At 42.8% G+C, this 21,378-nt stretch overlaps 1 protein-coding gene across 1 annotated transcript; it reads right to left on the bottom strand.

Annotated features, from left to right (window-relative positions):
• Positions 1-1,768: 1,768 nt before the first annotated feature.
• nuak1b (NUAK family, SNF1-like kinase, 1b) lies at positions 1,769-19,915 on the bottom strand. Its single transcript, XM_084933905.1, has 7 exons — positions 18,605-19,915; positions 13,609-13,729; positions 9,766-9,917; positions 8,393-8,458; positions 8,150-8,269; positions 6,810-6,942; positions 1,769-6,216 (listed from the first exon to the last, which is right to left on the bottom strand). The coding sequence occupies exons 1-7, from the start codon at positions 18,884-18,886 to the stop codon at positions 5,123-5,125; spliced, it is 1,968 nt and encodes a 655-aa protein (XP_084790031.1). The 5' UTR covers positions 18,887-19,915; the 3' UTR covers positions 1,769-5,122.
• Between the last annotated feature and the right edge of the window lie 1,463 nt (positions 19,916-21,378).

The following is a 21,378-nucleotide window of genomic DNA, read 5'->3' as shown; positions in this document are numbered from 1 at the left end:
GATGGTCTCATCTAATACAGGGTTTTGTGGCATAAAGAGACAAAAGAGCAGAGAAAGTCAAGAAAGAAAGGCATGCAAGAAACTCATTTTGGTTGTGACCATGATGGACAGCGAATGATAACCTTCATACCACAAGTATGTCTGTTTCTGTCTGCGCGTCAACCCAAATCACCTGGAACCAAAAGCTATCAGTGTGTAGTTGGCAAAACAAGAGCCCGCATATCTTGAGCTCACACTTGAGTTTCCGCAGTTATCACTTGCATTGTTCTTTCATAAATCAATCAGTCATACAAGACTAGATGTATTATCTCGTTTACAATAGGAAATCATAATGGAGACCTGAGAGACTTGATGACAATAAAGGAGAACCACTTCTAATAGAGTGAAAGACACAAAAAAGGGCCTTGGTTAAAGAAGAAAGATAGTAAAAGTGAGAAATATATCAGGGATCACTTATTAGTTATGAGACGATCATCAGTATCTAACCAATAATTTCTGATCCAGGTGGTATGAATGGTAGATAAAGAATATTTGCTACAGGACCAACTAGGAGATCCTATATTAGTGAACAAATATGTAATGAATTGGTTTATAACTGTCAGTCTAATTAACTCTTCACTACTCAGTCTGCAGCACAAAACAGTAAACACTGTTCACTGAAGCAGAATACTTAATAGTTACTTCAAGATTACTTCACCAGTACTGACTAGAAAGTAAAACAGCATCCCAGTACTTGAATCTGTCTCATTTTAGAGATGCTGTAGAACGTGATTTCTTGAGAAACTAAACAGCATCTAGACAGTGAGCTCTTCTGAACAATGTAAAAGCAGGATGTGGTGCTGTACTGCGGATAAATCAATGTCTACAACCACTAATGGGCCAGACAGCCTTATTTAATGTGTGATCTTCCTATTGGTCATGTGATTTCTGTTTCCACTGTAGAAAAAAAAAGGGTTAGTATTGGAATTCATTGTAAATTCAGGCCGACTAGAACCACAGTTCTATTTTACAACCACAGCTGAAGCCCACTGGGAGTGTCTTTTAAATGCCTGAAAAACAGATTTTGGGTGGGGTATCACTTTAACAACCATCAAGTTAATTTCACTACAGCAGCCAAGGCTGTGTGGAAACACTGGCTGAATTCAGTGCCCTGAATGGCCCATTTTCATCGGTAGCTTGACTTTTGACAGGCTGGCGACCTACTCTGAAAAGCTCTTGAAGCTTTGGCAAAAACTTTCAAACTGTGTCCAAAAAAAAGTATACTTTAGCCATTCTGACCCCAATGATTTGACCCCACAAATTCAGACTGATTAACTTGAAGCTAATGATGAAAACAGGACACCGCCGCTGACATCTTAAATCCACTGGTGAAAGTTTTTGGGTCACACATTCTTAATAAGGAAACAGAAATGAGGCCATCTCACTAGTTTAATTAACATGTGTCCTGCTGAAAGAAAAAAAAAAGACTCTGAATATCCAGTTCAACCACTGGATAAACCAGAAATAATTTGCCAAAAAAAGGTATATTTGAAGACATTCATGTTTTAAAGGGAGCTTTTGGAACTCTATAGATGGCGACTATATAGATTACTGTTTAACTTTAAATGCAAAGCCATCTTTTCTATACCTAGATGTATTTAAGGTTCTCCTTGCATGAATCCTGTATAATCTTGATGTTAAATGACTGAAGCCACTTGACTTGACTAAATAACCTACAAAGCTCTAGAATAAAAAGACAATGCATAGCAAAAAGCACACAAAACACATATTACCTTCAAGATCCATTTATTTGAGTTGATACAGTACTACAGGGGCATCGTGTTGACCCGAGTTGACAGATTAAGACATTCTACAGGATTTCAGGAACTTTTATTGATTTGTCACTCCTCAGATACTTCACCACCTCCTTCACAATGAGATGACACAACTCTATTTTAAAGAAGCAACAATATTTCTGTGTGCAGTGCGTCATAAACACAAAACACTAAAGTCCTAAGCAGGCCAAAGCATGAACATGAAGTACTTTGACATCAACTTTAAATGGCTTGATCAATAAATACAAGTATAAAAAAACCACATTGATAATAATTTTCATTATCAAATTTAAAAAAAGAAGAAAAAAAATCATGAAAGATACCAAAGGCACGCAACTTACAATACCTTGGCAGTCCAGGATCACCCACAGATAAAAACAAATAAAACCAATAAAATAAATTTTGGCAATATCCCGCAATAGTAAAAAGCTGTAACCAAAATAATGCTTAAATAACATAAAAATACTAATTTATTATTATTGTCATAACAATATCCAGTCAAGTTTTCCTATGATTAGAATTTCTGCTAACTAACAGATATGCACCAGTTATTTCCAGTTTGGCAGAGTTAATGTTTTATCATCAGATTCTTTCCATTGATTTATTTCCTTTTTTTTTTCCCTCCTGGTGTTGTTCCAGCATATTTAGCCTCCCCTACTTTGGTAGATGTGAAAATAAAAATTTCTTGCAGTCAGCTATTAGTAAAAATGTCAGTCTTTTGCTCTTTTTTCCAGCTAACACTTTCACCTGTGGGTATTCCAAAAACAGGGGGAAATGTGTGCGAGTTCACCAATTTCACACCAGATTTGGCTGTTTTTGTTTGTTTTTTGTTGTGTTTTTTTTTTCCTTTGGAGAGAAATTGTGACACTTCAAGGAAGGAAGTATTTTTTTTTTCTGCCATAACATAAAGCAATAAAACATTTCTTATATTTTGGAAAATCAAAAACAGAAGCATAATAAAACAAAATACTAACATAGTATAATTTTCTCACTGTAAATCCAGTTGACAATATAATGCAATACAAAAGGCAATAAAATGCAATATAATACGCAGTGGGTCTTTCATTTGAGTCAGAACCCAGGACCTTTTCTTCGCACATGCGACCGCTGAAAACATTCAACACTTGATCTTTTTCCCTTGGGGTCCTCCACGACATGCTTTTCCACTCACATCATTTAACGTATCGGACGATGTCAGTCATCGTTCTCCAATTTTTTACATCTCTTTTGCTGCTGTTGAAAAGTGTATCACAATTTCTAAGGCCATACAGAAGACAAGCTATATCAACAGCCTCCAGCATCTCTGTTAGGGAATAACAGAAGAAAAATAAAGCAGGTCAAGCCAATGTGGGGATGATTTCATACACCGTGGGGGGGTTGGGGAGATTCCTAAGAAAAATGCAAAGACTCTGACAAGCCCCTGACTCACCCATTCCCCTGAATCATTGTCAGTTTCATTACTTCTTTGGTATAAACAAAAACTTTTCCTCTGCTCCTTCTATTCACTTTCTTTACTTTCACTAGTCTACGTTACAAAGCCTTCAAAAACTAAAACGATTCTAACACCTCGACCTTTTCTGCGTTTTACAGGAAAGACTGCTCTAATCTTACCACTGCTACATGCGTCACTCTTTCTCACACCTTTCTTCTCCCTCTAGCTATAAGTCTCTACGCGCCGCCTCTCTCTCACGCTCAAATGAAAACAATAGCTGGCTAATTGTGCTTGGTTGACATAATGAACTAGTATACACAGCTGGAGGGGCTGAGCACTGACCGCAGAGCCCACCTGTGCTGACTCGGGCTGGGGCCAGTACAGATCTCTAGCACCAGCACGTCTCCTGCCTCCCTCTGAGGAATTTGCTGCGTCATCAGCGAGCTAAAACAAACCACCTTACTTAGCTCTTTTGAAGCGCTTGGGGTAAAATATTAACCAGCCCAGCAATGGAAAGCACCTAATCTTCTTTAGTAAAAAAAACCCCAAATATAAATAAATAAAAGAAAGAAAGAAAAAACACCTCTTACTTTTTTCAGGTAGGCCCAAAAAATGTGAAAGAACCAGGGCTATAGCCAGACACATTCCAGGACTGTGAGATGTTGTCTGTGCTATCTCCCTTCACTAGATGTCCCACTAGGTGAGCCCCTCCAGACCTCTTGTCCTGCCAACAAAAGTATGTTCAACCAGGCCTTAACTGCCGACAAACCAAACTACAAACTTTAACACTGACAAAGACCACGGAGGAAGGTTTTTTGTTTTCTTGGCCTGTAGATGCTGGTATATCTGTGTGTAATTTCACCTGTGTAGAAGGAATGGGCTTTGATGGGGGGGGAGGGAGTAAGTAGTTAGTCAGCTGTGCTATGAAGGCCCTGGGTCTCTCTACATTCACAAACAACATGATACAAAAAAGCACAACTGGTGACAGGTTGGCCTGGCTTTTCCCTCCACATTAAGGAAATGACATACATAATTTGTATTATGAATCAAAAAAAGGCACTTCCTACATATTTCCTAGTATCATAAACATATATAGGACATATGCTTTTATGAAGGTATACTTGCCTGCGTGTTGTACATACACAGACACAGTTATATATTGGGGTATATAGATGTTTCTCGTCACCGAGTAACATAATTATATATGTCAGTTCCACAAACACAGTTGGAGACAAGGAGCTTTGGACTCTTCCAGTAATAGCCAGCGCCCACCAGTTTTGCACTTAAAACTAAAGCTACAAAATATTAATAAATAATCAGCAATGCTATTTTTTTTTTGGAACAAGACCCTGGTTTGTTTCATTTCTTTCTTTCTTTTTTTTAAAGGAAGTAAAGATCACAAAAGCATATGCTCCGTTTTGAGTTCTAAGGTGCTGTTGTAAACTCATACATGGAAATGGGTGATATCTAAGCAGAGCCAACCAGTTTCTGATCGCTGCATTTGTGATTCTAACTTGCCTTCTTGCTGAATATGTAAACATGTTGAACACAGCAAAGTCTATGGGCGGGCCAAGAGAGCTGACTGGGTGGCATTCTCTCATGCCAGCTCTGTCTCTCTCCTGCACAGAAAACCTTAACTAAATGTTTTCTAGCCAGAGAAGTGTGCCTGCATGTGTGTGAGTGCGTGTGTGCGAGTGTAGCGACGCATCTTTTCCATCGAGATTTCAACCCCATTTGAAAAAGCCACAAGCTACGAAAGGCCGATCCCAGTAACGCACTGGTCGTTAGTGTCACGCATACACATCTGTACACATACGCACACACAAACACACACTCGTGTTAAAATCCCTCTTCTTCTCTGTCTTCCACCCATCTATTAGTTGAGGTTGCTGCTGATGTCCAGGGCTTGCTGGTACACCTGAGTCATGTCCTCCAGGTCCCCCAACAAGGAGAAGCTGCCATTGTCCCCTGGGGAGCCTTTCGTTTTGGGGCCGCGGCTGAATTTGTGTCCCTGGATTGGCGGGGCTGCCTGGAAGCCTTTAAAGTTGGCGAGCTGCAGCAGGTTTTCAGCCGAGACACAAGCCCTGATGTTTGGGCGGAGGTGGGGTGTGGAAGGATGCCACTCGGCCCCGCTGAGGGAGCTAGGTGACAGGGACAGGACGGAGCTGTCCTCCCCCACTATGCTGGAGGGACGACTCTGACTCCGGGACAAACCAGAGTCGGTTGATGGAGGAGGCTCACCGAGGACTCCGGCCACCGTCGCTGATGAGGGAGGCCCGCTGTAGGTGGAGTACTTGCCATTTCGCTTCAAGATACCCTTTCTCCCCATGGCTCTCTTGGGTGGGGAGGTGGCTAGCAGAGACATGCTGGCGCCCCCTAAAAGCTCGGAGGACTCACTGCGCTCTGGGGAAGAGTAGTACCCTGATTCCCGTTGTTGGTTGTTCTTCAAGATGCCTTTTTTGGGCAGAGACGGCACGATCTTGGCTGGGGAGACTCCTCCCAGCGTCGGCTCCTCTTCCTCTCGGTCTGGGCTGGACGCCTCCTCTCCACCTTCAGCTTGCTGAGGCAGCGCTACCTGACCCAGCTCCACCTCTTCAGGACTTACAGATTGGTGCTCTTCGGTAACCCTGGTCTTCAGGATGCCTTTGGGTCTCTTTAGACCTGGCTTGTCCTCGCCTCCACTGTGCATCTGTCCCGCCTCAACATTCTCCTTCTTGGACTTCTTGGGCCTCTGGCGCAGCAGCTGGGGCATGGCCGCAGCTTTGGCTCCAGAACCACGTGGCTCAGTGCGGTTCTGCCAGTCGATGAAACGGGCCAGCATGGGCGAGCCTCCGTGGTCGCGTTGGGTCTCGCAGTCACACACGCTGTTCTTCCAGCCCCAGTTCACCCACCAGTGATTGGCAATGTCCTCCACTGTAGCTCGACGCTCAGGATTCACCATCAGCATCCAGCGGATCAGTCCACGGGCATCTGGGAGTAAACAGAGATCTGTTGAGTGCTTCACGCTGCACATTATTTGACATACAAATACTAAAATCATATGCTATTGCTTTTTCATTTCAAAGACTGTTACACCTATACCAAAAACATGAATCACTAAGTATTTTTCAAGAGTATTTTTTCCACAAAAAGTTGCTCTTTTTAGCACAAAAAGTTACATTTTGTTTCCATTGTAGTTTATTCAAAAATCATGTTACCAGCAAATGAATAAGAAGTATAATGTCTTGTTGCTCAGCTAAGATGTGCTTCTTTATGCTGTCTGGATAAAAGCGTCACTGTTTATCATGTGTAATGCAATTTGCATCCACTACATGTGAACATCCAGAGCGCTCTGATCCATGCTTCCCCGAACAGCGTATGAACAAACATCTTAAAGGCTTTCATATTCTTCTGGAATTTATGAGAAAAAAAGTCCTCATGGTTTCTATCTGCAGCACAGCTGAATTAGATTTGCCAATTACAGTTTATGCTATTGTTTAACACAGCGCACTGAAATCAGGTGTGTTTCCTAACATGACCCAAACCAAAAGGAATGCAAGCTGAGCCAAAAGTTCCAGCAGTACCTGAGGACTGAGTGGGCTCTTTGTACTCGCCGTTGCTAATCTGGCGAATGAGGTTCTTGTGGTCTCCCCCATCAAACGGCATGGTTCCATAGACCAGGGTATACAGCAGCACCCCGAGGGCCCAGCTGTCCACCTGGAGGAAACAGTGATTAGTGATTCATGGCATTAAAAAAATGGATGCTGTGAAATGAGCTGAGTAGACTGGGCTTTGAGTTACTCTACACACCAATAAGCAATATGATATGATGTTGTTTCTCCAGCAGGCCTCTCAAAGACATAATGACAATGGCAGGTATTTTGGTGGGCCATGACTTGTTTGTGCACAGACACATTACACTCTTTCACAACGTAATGTGGCTTTCAAAAATGTTACATAACACTTGGTGTTTTGAGGAGGTGCAGAGTGGTGGGAGCGGAAGAGGGTAATGAGACCAGCAGAGATAGCAACTGTGATATGCTGAGCTCCTGACAGTCGCTAAAGACATGCAGTTGACGTGTGTGTGTGTGTGTGTGTGTGTGTTTGTGTGACTGAGAGAGAGAGAGAAACAAAGAGCATGGCACAGAATAAGTGTACGGACTGTAGTTGGGGGGCGGATACAGTGGGCTGTGATTTTAATGAGGGCAGCTAAAGTTTTGAGACGCAATCAATGACCAGCATCGCGAATGTTTCACTCTTTGTGTCTTCGTCGGTCCATTCCTGAGTATGCGACAGGCCACTCACTATTGTCATGCTCTATTTTTGTTGTCTTTGCTCGCTATAATTTGTGGCCTCATCCCAGCTGTGGTTCTATAATTTCGTTTTTAGCACTCTCGAGTAAATTACAGTGAATCGCACTAAATTGAACGGTTTGACTACGAAATCTAAAAATTCAACATCCCCCCCTCCTCCTTGTTGCTTTGTTTTATCCATCTGATGTAATTGTAGTGACAACGCCCTTCGGAGTGACTCTGCACTTGCAGAATGAGTGGTTTTTGGGGAGACATTTTCACTGTTTCTTTCACCAAAAGTATTTGTTTAGACAGCGCTTGTGCTTTGAGGCTGGGGAGCTCATTCCAATCCAGTTAATCTGAAGACAGAGTGAGAAAAACGATCCCCTGGTTCCTCACTTCAAAGACCCCTGAATATTGTAGGAAAGGGAGGACAGGGGAGGGATGCTGACCCAAAAGAGAGAGACCTCCCTTGGACTATGGACTAATCCCATCAAAGGGCCTGAGAAGAAAGTCTACCCACCAGTTTGTATATTGACTACATGATGATTGTAATCGCTAGCGGTTCATCCCAAAATGAATTTTCAGGGAGGGCAATAAATTATTACATTTCTATTTCTGCTGAGACTCACCTCCGGGCCACGGTATGGTCTCCCATTGACGATCTCCGGTGAAGCATATAGGGGGCTACCGCAGAAGGTTTGCAGTAGCTTGTCTTTATGGTAGAGGTTGGACAGCCCAAAATCAGCAATCTGTGAACACAAGGCCAAGTTAGAATTTCAGGTCATATTATTTCTTTTCCCTCACGCAAAGATCATTTGAGACAAGGCTTTGGCTGCCAACACATCCCAGACCATCACAAGAGGCAAGGTTACCTTAATATTACAGTTTTCATCCAGTAGCACATTTTCCAGTTTCAGATCCCTGTGCACTACTCCATTCTGCAGTGAGAAAAAAGAAAAAGATTGATGCATGCATCAGCTCATTTTTCATTAAAGAGGGGTCCAAGCAATAAACAGTCCATTGCATTTGCATGTATGTGTGATTTACTTTGACAAAGATAGCTTGAGGAAATCAAGACAGCCTGTTGGCTTAGTACTCTTTAATTGGTCCTGTCCCCTCGAAGATCTTCAAGCTGACATCTGCTGGGACTTTCTTTTAAATCAGCTCAAATGTGTGACATAAACATGAGCCTGTAATTATCTCCCAGTATGAATTATGTTCTCAGAGCATCATGGGATAAAACAGCGACTATGCTGTTAATGCACGGGTTGGGAAAAAAAATCCAGGAATTAACATGTGGTACGCAGACAGACAGAACCCAGCTCAGATGCAGAGGAGTGACTTCATCCGTCACCCCCCGCCTGTTTGCGCAGCTCAGCGTTGCATCTCCTGTCGGTGACTGTCTAACATGGTGCTCATTTTCACATGACTCTGATTGGTGAACACAAGGAAGAAGTGGTTGGTTGCTTGTTGTGCCTGTGACTCACACCACCCCACCCAGCAAGGGGTTGCGCTTGGTGGTAATGACTCATCATTCATGGCTGTCTGGGACCAATCTGTGAACCAATCGTCTATCATCTGATAACTTAGCCTCTGGGGGCAAAGGCTGGCGTTTTGGGGAAGATATACAGGTAATGGACAATTGACATTCAGGCCAGGACGTCCTGTTTAGCGCTGCGGCCATAACTTAGAGTCTGATAATGAAAGCAAATTATTTTTTTAAAAAAAGAAAAGGGGAGTATTTATAGAGATTAGTCTGGGAGTCCCCTAGCTGAAGACTATGACATCATCCCTATCTACAGCTGGGAAAAGTGTGACAAGTGGGGAGCCAATGGGATCTTTTGGTTTTAAGCAGAGTAAGTGAGGTGTGGATGTGGGTGTGAACCAAACTTAATCTCTGGAGAATGACTCTGGGGGTAGCTCAGGACATCAGTCCTTGTGTGTGCGGCAAGATTTGAGCACAGATTTAAAGACAGGGCCTGTTTGTTGCCCTGCTCTGTAATGGGAGGGTAAGCCTGAATTAAACTGGCCTGCATTCTATCTTCACTCAGAAACAGATGACTCTCTACAACCAGTGCGCCAAGAACAGCACACCGTGCAGGGCTGGCAGATTAACTAGCTATGCGTCTGAATGTGTGAGGGGAATGGTGAAGGATAAATTAAGGACTGAAAACAAAGTCTTTATGTGTGTAAGAGACACAAAGCAGAGCGTGCACAAGCTGAAGGCACGGATGAGTTTTCTCACCTTGTGACAGTGGTGCACGGCGGAGACTATCTGTCTGAAGAAGTGTCGCGTCTCCCGTTCGCTCAGGCGCCGACGCTCGCTAATGTAGTCATACAGCTCGCCCTTGCTGGCATACTCCATCACAATCACGATCTTGTCCTTGTTCTCAAACACTGAGAAATGATAAGAAAATAGCAACACATTATTACCGACTTTCCAAAAACATAGAGGTATGGGAGGACAGCTTCTTAAGTCTGCCCAGGTTCATTTTGCCTTCTTAATAAAAATATTAATGAGCATTATTAAGTAAAAAAGCAGGAAAAAAAAAACGTTTACTCCGCCCTTTGTTTTTTTTGGAGGGAATTGGGAATCCAAATTCCAAAGCAGCACATTACATCTCTACATTTCTCCCAGGGTTACATCACCCAGACCCCACCTCATGTGCCTGGCTTCTTCACAACACTACAGCAGGGAGGGGCTGTTAACTCAGTCAGGCCTTGCTCAGAGAGCAGAGCAAGTGGAGAGCAGTGAAAACAGACCACAAAAAAAAAAAGAAAAGGGCACGAACCAGATTGAGGAGAAAGAGTTACCTTCACAGGCTCAGGTGGAGGTTCTGCTACAGCTTGAGCTTCGCATCATGTTGCCACTTTTCACAGCACAGTCCGATATTTCTAACAACCACGCGCGGGCCTCATGAGTACCTATTCTAAGTACTGCTTTGTTCATTAGTGATTTATGACTCAACATGGCAACAAGCATCCTCTTTTATTTTGACAAGAGCAATGTAATGAAACTGCTTCATATTTAACTCATAACTGAAATCAAAGCTATACTCCTATATTCTTCTATCTTCTGTACCTACTCTTACAAAGCAGGCTTTTTCTCTTTTGGACCTTGAACTTTATTACGACCGAAGCAAAATGAATAAACCCGGTGACACGTGTGCTGATTTTTAGAGGAATGCTGTTTCATTTTTATCGCCATTGAAATACAGCTCACCAGACATATCATTGTGTGTCAGTTTTTAGCCATCCGCTATATAATTTCAGTTTGGCAACATGCTTCTTGGCATGAAGAGTATGACAGCGGTTAGGGAGAGAGAGGAGAAGAAGAGAGAGGGGGAAAAAGGCTAGGAAAACACAGTCAGCCATGTTGCTACATATTGTCCGTGTTGATTTTCCCACACAGCAGGGTCACTGAGGTGGGGGCCTCCACTTTCTGTACTCTTGAGTGAGCACCTTCACAGTCTGTCACACTACTTTCCTCAGCACCCCACCCCTCCTCTCCTGGGGTCCTTTTAAAGATATAATCCTCTACAAAAACACACAGTTGCTGAGTGATGGTAATGCTCCCTGATTGTGACTGTCTGGCAGCTCGGGAAATAACAGACGGGATGTAAGCCAAGCACTTGGGAGGGCAAAAGCAGACTCAGCTCTCTGATTGGTGGACAGAGGGGTGACCTGGGGTGACATTCACGGCGAACCTTGATGGGGTTAGGCTGGGGGAGCCAATTCTCAGCTTGCACTCCCATTTACCTTTGAGCACTTGCGGTGAGGTAATTACCTGGCTTACATAACTCGGGTTTGTTACAGCCCACTGGGCATGCCAGCCACCACTAAAGCCTCGCTGTCACTCACTGGGCTTTGTTCACAGGTCAAGCCCTCGCATCTGACTAATTAGCGCCTATTGTCCTAGTGTCTGCACTGATGATAGACTGTTGTTGAAAACTTGCACAAGGGCCAAAGAGTCACACAGAGGAGTGGAGGGATAATTCTAAAGTAGGCCATAAACAAGCAAATTTTAATTAATCTGTAGGGTATTTTCCCCTTTGTTTATCATGTTTACTTAAGATATTTGGAGATATAAGCTGATTTTTGCCTAGATTTAGCTGACAAATTTAACACCATTGCAAATATAGTCAGCAACTTAGCGTAGCTTAGCACAAAATCTGGAAGCAGCACTGAGAAAGTGAACTCCTGCCAAGGTAACAAAATTGGCAAGATCTTAGCTTTAGCTTTGTATTTTCTGTGGGGACACAAGAAGAGTGATCATTTTTTATTTTATTGTAAGAAGGTAAATTTCTAAAGATTCCCCTCACGCTGAAGGGTTTGGGGGTTTTTTCCACCTGGCTGAATCAGTTCATGCCGCTTGAGCATTTTGTAGGGTTGACTATTTCTCTTAAAAGGAGGGCACTGCATAGCTTCGCCTGAGGAGCAAAGAGCAAAAAAAAAAAAAACTACTTTAAATGTCCCCACGCAGCATGCTGATGGATGCAGAATGTGAGGGAGTGGTAAAAATCAATCTTCACGCACACATCTGGTTCAGCTTTGCTTCACACAAGGCAGTTAGCAGGGGCTGTTGAAGAGGGTGTTGCCGGATACACAAATCTTTAGGCCTCCTATACATCTCTAAAGCAAGACTGGGCGGAGGCCAGGCCACAACAGTAAACGCTGGGTTTGAGGAGAAACACCAAAGAGCGAGAGCAATGAGTCTGGTTAGGTTTGTTGGTAGAATTGACTGATTTTAAAGGAAGGCAGCACACATAGAAACACCATGCAGGCTCGCCTGAGTTTATAAAGCTGGCTGTTCTTTAATCATTCTCTTGCAAAACACATAAAATTCAGCTGTAATTCAGCCCTCTGACCGACTACTGGCACGTTCCCATGACAAATAGTTATGTTTGTTGCATATACACATTGCTGATAATGACCTAAGGACTTTGAAACTGAACAAAGGACAGTGGCTAAGCCAGTTAGGGAAGTACCACACAACCTGCAGACGTTATGCCAGGGCAGCTAACCTGAAAATGGCATTGAAACTGTTGCTATGTTGACACAATAGTCACGAGTCACAAATCACATGACAAAAAAACAAACAAACAAAAAAACACACTGCAGTGCGTTGTGAATGTAGGAGACAGAAAACAGGCCCATACTACATATTATCAGATGATTAATTGCAAGCACTATGTTGAAAAAATCAATGGGAACTGTTCAACCTTTAGAGTTGCCATCAATTCTAATCGAATGTTTTCTTCCGGTGATGTAAAGGTCATTCATGAGGACTCATCAAAAAAAAGGAGGCCCAAAACAATAAATATGTTGTCAATGTCTGACTTGAAGTCTTTGATATTTAGTGAACTGCTTCCTGGGGTAGACATATGTTGATATTGCTCCAAGGGAAGGCTTATGGTCTTTCCTCCTGCTGCATAGCACTGGATTGGAGTCAGACGGGGAGCAAGCCCGGGTGACTGAGGCCAATCCAGAGTCTCCTGAGCTACACACACAAAGGTTCATACACTGAGATAAATATACTGGGATTTATACAGACACATATGTGCAGACACACACACATGCACGAGTATAGTCTGGTTCCCAGCTGCTGTTGTCTCTAAGTATCAGCAGATGTCTGGCCCTGAGATCAAGACCAGAGAAGACAAGGGGATGTGACCTCTTAGATGTGGGAGAGGCAATCCCTTAGAATATCACCCCTCTTATAAACACAAACTTTCACAAATGTGAATGCAATACACACACACACGTGCACACACACACGTGCACACACACACACACACACACACACACACACACACAAAGAGAGGAATCCAGATGCATATTGTCAAAGTCATCCAGACTTTTACTAGACCAGGCAGCCAGACGGGAAGAAGATTAATAACATCCCAGAGCTGTAGTCCAGGACTTATTATGACATCTGCATGTCATAACATGACAGTCCTACAGCTCGGCCACGAGTGCTAAATGAGCTGATGGAGGGAAGAATTCTGGACATGTGTGATTTTGTTTGCATGTTCAAATTAAATAAGTGTCCATGATTTGTCACAGGTAGACATTCAAAGACACTCACCTTCATATATAGAGATGATGTGGGGGTGGCGGAGGGACGACATGATCTCAATCTCTCGGCGAATGTGTACCATGTCCTGCTCATCCTTAATCTTCTCCTTCCGAATGGACTTGATAGCCACCTGGAAAGAGAGGACAAACACTTTTCACTCATGTGACTTCAGCAGCAAAGCAAAAAAAAGCAAAAAAACAAACAAACAAGCAAACAAAAAAAACCCTGCCTAGATATACAGTATCTTGAATGTGTCACATTTAACAGTTTAAAGAAAAAGCAGATTTGTCTTTTTTTCCAAGAAAATTGATTTGAAAAATAGGCTGATTTAATCTGGGAAGAGACGTGACTGCAGAAAGTCACTGAAATGAGATTAAGGTGCAACAGATTTATCTGTCACATGCGATTTGTTATCAGTGAACTTTAAATTGTATAGCTCATCCACGGTACATGGTGCACGTCATGAGATGTCAGTCTGCACACAATGCTTGATTTCATTATCAAAGAAAAACAAACCTCCCCTGTCCACCTACAGAGACTTTTAATAACCTTTGACCTTACGAAGCCTTGCTGAGGTCAAACTATTGCAAACTGAAACACAAGTACCAACATTGTGGCCTGTTTTGATATTCAATCATCATGATTACAGAAGCATCAGAGGACAGATTCACACAGTGCAACATGGCAGTTTCCATAGTAAAGACTTCTCTGGGAGCAGCTGTTGTTAACTAATCGCCTGTGTCCAAAATCACTCCCCTGACTCAGTCATTCCCTCATCAGTATATAATGGTCACTCAATAGTTCACTCAATACGGCGTGCTATCTTGGAAACAGGGAGCGTTTTCGGAGCCAGTCTGGGACTCTGCAGCCATACTAGCACATAGTAGCGCTTTGTGTGAAATGCTAAAGTCTTCATGCTAATAAAACTATGCTGATATAATTATAAGGTTTAATTTAAGCAGTCATGGTCACAATTCTGCTTTGCTGTGTTAGCAAGCTAACATCTGTGCATTAGCACAACACACAGTGCAGCTTAGGCTGATGGAAATGCCATTATGTTTGCAGGAATTTGGCAATAAGGTAACGGTTAGGCAAATAGCCTCTAAAGTACTGCCGTTCATCCAAATTGGTGCATGGATGTCTGCACTAACTGCCACTCCAACAACTGTGGAGAAATTTCTTTCGAAATCCCAACCACGTACAGCAGGCGCGGGGTAGAAAAGCCAATAGAGTCTGCACCATGTATCCCTAAAAAGCAGTGAGAAAGGTGTTAAGTGCTCACCGATTTTAAGAAGAGGAAAGAGAGAGCTGAAGTTTAGAGTGATCCTCCATCAATCGGTCAGTATTAACTTACAAAGCAAATTTCCTCCCTTGTCAAAAGTCCCCGAGAAGACCCTAACCACTACCCCCGCCTTGTATGTTTAGTTATTCTGATTAAACACAGCTAATGGCCCGTATTCGAAAAAGCCTGAAAAGATGGCCTGCTGAGAGTTTTATGGAGGTATCAGGAGAACGAGCAGGGGTTGGGGAAGTGATTCACTCCTTGCCGTGCCAAATGGGCCCGTTAAAAGGAGCTTAACAGTCAACAATGACACTTGATTTGATGATTCTTCAGTGTCATGGCAAACCCAATTCAGTTAAGAGTCAGCCGCAACAGGATGCATTCAAACCACTAACCTATGTACTCCATAAATGAGAGGTTAGCATCCTTCTCCAAATAAACCAGTGGAGAGCCCACGGTCTAGCACATCATTCTTGTAGCCTAAACAATCTGGATTGAGCCCCGAGTTGTTCTTTGATCAGGTCTGTAAAGAATCTTTTCACTCTGAATTATGTTAGTTTAAACTTTTGTCCTCCTGACTAAACTGCAGTATTCTGTGGAGCCCAGCTTTATTCCATTCAGCGAAAAACCACAGGCAGTAGCGAGTGCCAAGCTAATTACCGTGTACATCAATAAAAATAACCCCAAACCGGAATAGCTGCCTTCCAGAGCATGCCTTGATTACATAGAATTTAAAGAAATGATACCATAATAAACAAGCCAGGGTCCAGGGGGTTCACATGCTGTGTTCATAATTGGGAAAAGTTGTTTGTGTCTTAACACTGATGTTTTCCTTTACCTCATCAAAATCATCAGGATTTTATCACTGATCCCCAAAACGTGACTAACACTTGACTTTGCAAAGCTGAATGCAGCTTACCTTTTTCAGTTGTTGTGGGATGGATGGATGCATGCAAAAAATACCTGATTTTTTTTTAAATTAGGGAATGAACTAAGAAATTGCCTACAAAAGTTACACACAAAGACAAGTAAAATGTGTAGAGAAGTTAATTCTACACTGCATGATAAATAAGTGAACGAGACAGCTCCCCAATATTGGGCTAGAAAGCCAGATATCTTTTGTGTATCTCCTCATGTTGCTTTGCCCTGACCTTGATGCGGATCATTAAACAGGACCGCAGATCAGCTACTTGCCAGCTGGCGGAGCTGGCTGACGCAGCTACGCTTGTTCTTAAGTGGACCCCCCTATTACTGTCACTCACAGTAAACGGGCGCTGCACTGCTGCCCACGTCGGTCCCTGCCAGGTATGGGGCGGCCTCGTCTGCCCCTCCCGTCGTCCAGACTTTGTTCTCAAAAGAGCTCGTTTGAAGTGAAAGTCCATGTTTCGCTTCAGCGGAGCCTGACATCGTTCTGGGCTTTCTCAGGCCATTAAAATAGATGAAGTATTCATCACAAACTCACTCGTCCCTGCATTGTCTAAAGATCATGATCATCTGTCGTATTGACTGTGCGTCTGACTCAGACTTGGGGGGAGGCAGAGAGAGGGAGAGTGAGTGGGAGAAAGAGGCCCGTCACTTTTCCAGAGAAGTGTATTCTCAAACAGAGCCAGGAATCATAATGCCTCATCAGCTGTACAACATAGAATATAACAGAGGAATGGCAATGTTTTTCCCTCTTGCGTACCTCCCTATTGAGTCCATTGTTGGGGAATGATGTAATCTGGTGCTTTAAGCACATATTAATATGACTCTTTACCCCTTTTAACTGAGGCGGTTTCTCTCTTGTTATGGTGGTGAGCTTCCCTGTATCTCTGTGCTAACTCCCCAGCCCCTGTCTGTGATGGATCCTCCATACAGGATATTAACATTACCTTCTAAATCTAATTTCCTGCTGTGGATGGCCTTTCATGTGTCAGTGTCCATTATAGGCCTGACTGTCACCATAACCTTTTCACTATAGTCCTCTCTAGATGGCATGTAATACTTAATGCAGGCCACAGGTCTCCTTTTACCTTTCACACACATGCACAGAAACACGGGTTGTGCACATCCCACAAAGTCACACCATGTTCTCTATGATCTGCTGCACTTCACTTAATGTTAGGTGTTTGTGTTTTTTACTGAGCGTGCAAATTGTACAACAAATGGGCTTCCAGGTGAAACCAGCTCTACTTTCACTGACACGCTGAATATGCTTGCATCTAATCTGTCGTTCGTTATTCCCATGTGTGTGCATGCACACACACACAGAGCTTCATCAGTTTATCTCTCCACTTTGTTCTTCTCACTGGGTCTGTGGAACAAGCCAGGAAAAGGTTCAGGGGAGTTGAGATGATTAAATAACGTTCTCACCACACTGGTTTACATGCCAAATGGACACAAGGGACTCCCTCTGGATCAGAGGTCAAGTAAACTCTAGCAGCGTAGTGCCATATGCATAAGCTGCGAGATGGCGAGACTTGGGTCCCATATTAATACTTCTCTATTTTAAGTTTTAATGCTAAGCTCAGCTCAGTACTGTAGATAGTAGGAGAACTGGAGCCACTGGGCTATAGTTTTTTGACTTACACATAAGTATATTGGGTTTATTTATATATTTAGTGACTGGCAAGTAGTGCTTTATGGCTTAGTAACAAAAATATAATAAACTTGCCAACTATGTGACAAACATTGTCAATTATTTAACAAAAGACTTCCAAGATATCCAAAGCCAACAATCATGCAATACACTTTGACCTGTCCAGTTAGTACAGTTGCACAGTTTTATGATGCTAGTGAAATTACATTAATTCATATTACACTTGCTACCATGGCAATAATGCCGAAAAACAAACGGAAGAAAGGAGAAGCTGGCAAGTGGGACAGGTCAAACAGGAATGTCGTACCAGGGGGTTTGCTGCCCCCCTTCCCCTATTAAACATGCATTTGCCAGGAGCTATGAAACTGCTGGGGGACATTGTTGGCCTGTACTAAGTTTCAGTGGAAATTTCCGCATGCCCTGCCAGAATGGGCACTGGGGTCATATTTTGCCACATGTGGAAATAGTTGGTAGAGATCTGCCGGTCTGCAAGGACATCACAGCAGATGGTGGGTTTACTGCGACAAATATACAGTCACATCACTTTAAAAAAAAAGAAACGCAAAGTGCCAGACTGAGCCATGCAGGGGAAAAAAAACTTGGCACTTTAAAAATAGAAACAAAACGGGAAGGGAAAAACTGTATGACACTGTGCAGAGTGATGAAACAGTACAAGTAACCTACTACTTTAAAGACTGAGACTATGTCAAATGCTGGTCATTCGCAAAAGAGTGAATTTGGGGTTGATCTGAATTTTGCAATGCATGTCTTAAAAACTTTACAAATTATGAATGAGCGTGGAAGCAGGACACTTCTGGGGAACATTTGTGAAGCTTGTGGGGGTCACACAAGTCCCCATAAGTCTGTCGGTAGCCGGAATTGCACTCTGGCATCCGGTCGTGAGGCCCTGCATGTGTGCAGCGTAACTCCCTGGCCCCACTGGCCTTTTTGGAGCATGGTGGGGGAATTCCCAGCGGGGGTAGGTCGTGCACACGCTTCTGGGAGCAACAAACCACTTAATTTGGGACCAGTGCTGTTTGTAGTGGCTGCTAAAGGGCGTTACAGAAGTATTGTGAATTACAAGCGTCTGGGTTTACTAAAAGCATCGTGACAGATGTTTGCAGCTGCTTGTGTAAATGGCTCACCTCTCTGCCGGAGTGCCGCTCAATGGCCTTCTTGACTTTGCCATAGGTGCCTCTTCCCAGCGTCTCCAGCAGCTCGTAGCGATGCTTCAGGTTGTGCTTGTGATGGTGTTTCTTCACGCCCGAGTTTCTCCGTCCATCACCACTCGTCGGGGTCTCCTCAGGTGAGCTGCCGGCAGGTGGAGTTGAAGGTGGTGCAGCGGAGGGCTCACCCGCCGAGCTTTGGCCCTTCTGGGCCTCGGGACGGGTGCCCCCCCGGTGCGTCGATAAATAAGCGGTTTCCATCTCACTATAAGGAAGGGTTTAAAACAGCCTTCCCACTGTTAAATATATCACTACCTACCTAAAAAATAAATCGATAATATAATACTTATAGGCCTAATAATAGTAATAATAAATAAATAAATTACAAGGAACGACGCCAGTCATGTTATCACACGTGGAAACTGACATTTCCAGATTGTCTCAGTTGATCAATAGGCTTTGATCATAGTGGCCAGAGATCTCTCCTTCTACCTATTCATATTAATAATTGCTATATACTAAAGGATTACTACATGAGCGCGGAAGTCTAAAAGGATCGGACCGTAATAACCTGGTACATACTCTATCATTGGTTAAAAATTAATTCTAGTGCCAATATAGTTAAAAAATATAGTCTATTATTCAGATTTCGACAGCAGGCTGCATGCCGGAAGCTGAGCACACTTTCGATTCAGAGATGCTATACTGGCTATAAATATGTGCAAGCTCTCTATCCCATTAAAATAAAATAAAATAAAATAAAACAGCCTAAATAAATTGCTACGATCCCCTTACTCCTCAATTTACTCGCATGATCTGGCTGTGGTTAGCTCTGGCTCGTTCACATTATCTGTCGTCCCAAACACTGCCAACATCACGAGAAAGGCGAGAAAGCTGCGACGAAACCGGCGTTTTGGATGAAGATGACCCTCATTTTGTCCACGGCCCAGGTAAAGCTCCTCATTCATCAGGACTCTGTCTATTGTGCGACTGCATGCTCCGAGCCGGGGTCGACGGTGGTGGAAGTGCGCTGGGATCGGACTCTATCTCACGCTGAGACGTTTTGGATATTGCCATGGTCGTTTCACTGCTCCCCCTCTTTTTCTTCGTGGCCTTCTTGTTTCTCCTTCCCTTTCTTTCTCTATCTCCAGCGTGAGGGGCTGTGAAGAAGGAATGCGAGAGGATCCGAGACCGGAGGCGGAGTTTAGGCAGATCTCCTCCTTCCCTGTCCTTTCTCTTCCCTTCTGTCTTTGTGCTCCCCTCATCATTCCCTCTCACATCTTTTATGATATGCCGAGTCTCACGGGCGTAGCCAGCGATCATGTGCACGGGAGGTGACACCCCCTCCCCCCACCCTCAAAGCCCTTTGTGTCTTATTGCCACTGTCACCCCTTCTACCAGACAGATCTGTAGTTCACCTCCACATATTTTATGTAGTACCACTAATAGCACTAATATATATATATTGGCCAGTTTGCTTTAGCTAGCATTTAGACTAAAAACACAAAGCCAGAAGGCAACAAATGTATATGTACGACAAAAAACAAAAATCAAATGATGTGCTTTAATGGGAGTTATTTACAGAATTATTTCTTGGCTAACAGGTTGTCATACACTGTGATGAGGCAAAGAAAGAAAGAAAGAAAGAAAGAAAGAAAGAAAGAAAGAAAGAAAGAAAACGGTGCATTCCTTAGTTTTATAAATTGAATGCATATGCTGCCTAGAGGGAGCCTAGTCTGCTGAAAAAATCAAGTTTAAACATAAACAATCTGTCAGATTTGTTAAGTATTACATTATTGTCAATTTAGATAGGTGTGGTTTTGCTCAGTTTTGGTCACAAAAAAAGGAGGAACTTACATTTTAAAGTGTGCATTGTTTCTGGAGTCGTAATAATCGTCACAACAACATATAATGCATGGGACATGGTGTTTTACACATTTACCCACTTTTCCACGGGAATTGTGTGATTACTCTTAAATGTTTTAAAAAGCCATTTCAGTCTGTTTTAAATATGCAAGAAGTTGAGTGAATTTTACTGTTGGTAACACTAAACAAAGACTGATGGACAGGTAGGGACTAAAACTGCAATTAATGGTGTTTAATTTTTTTTCTATCTTTATGAACAACTTCACTTGCTAGAATGAAGAAAACAATCTCATACAAATATTATTATTAATCATTGTTGATGTGTGTTTTTGGAGTCACGAACACAATGTATTTCCATCCAACAACCACACCAGGCTTGACTATGCTGGTATTTGCTAAGATGCACATGTATTTTAGCTTCTCATGACAGAAAGAAAAGGAAAAAGTTGTTTGGTCTCATGTAATCTGGTTTTTTTCCTTTGGTTCTCACGTAGTTGGCATAATTTCACATGGCATTTTGTTGTCACTAAACAAAGTTTAGTAGTGTCCACTTATAACAACACATACTCTGAGATTATCTGATGTGATACTTCCCTTGGCCTCATTTGCACTCTGTTGTGCAGCCTATGGGACGTCTTGTGTACAAAAAACACCACCGCTGCCCTCTTGTGGTAAAAGCTGGGACCAAGAATTTAAAACAAGGAGGATTATTCGACACTAAAAAAAAAAAAAAGAAGCCGACTTGTGCAACAAATACAATGTCAAATGTTACATTTAATGTAATCTGGCCAAAAGAAATGCGCTTGACCTATATACAATCAGTTTATACTGCACACATTTATTTGATTTTTTTTTTTTAAATTTTTTAAAAACCTTGATTCCTCGAT

The sequence above is a fragment of the Perissodus microlepis genome, chromosome 7 (assembly GCF_051167445.1).
Source record: "Perissodus microlepis isolate ML-2025 ecotype Zambia chromosome 7, ASM5116744v1, whole genome shotgun sequence".
Lineage (NCBI taxonomy): Eukaryota > Metazoa > Chordata > Actinopteri > Cichliformes > Cichlidae > Perissodus > Perissodus microlepis.
The sequence above is the reverse complement of the archived record's forward strand: the minus strand, read 5'-3'. Positions and strand labels throughout refer to the sequence as shown.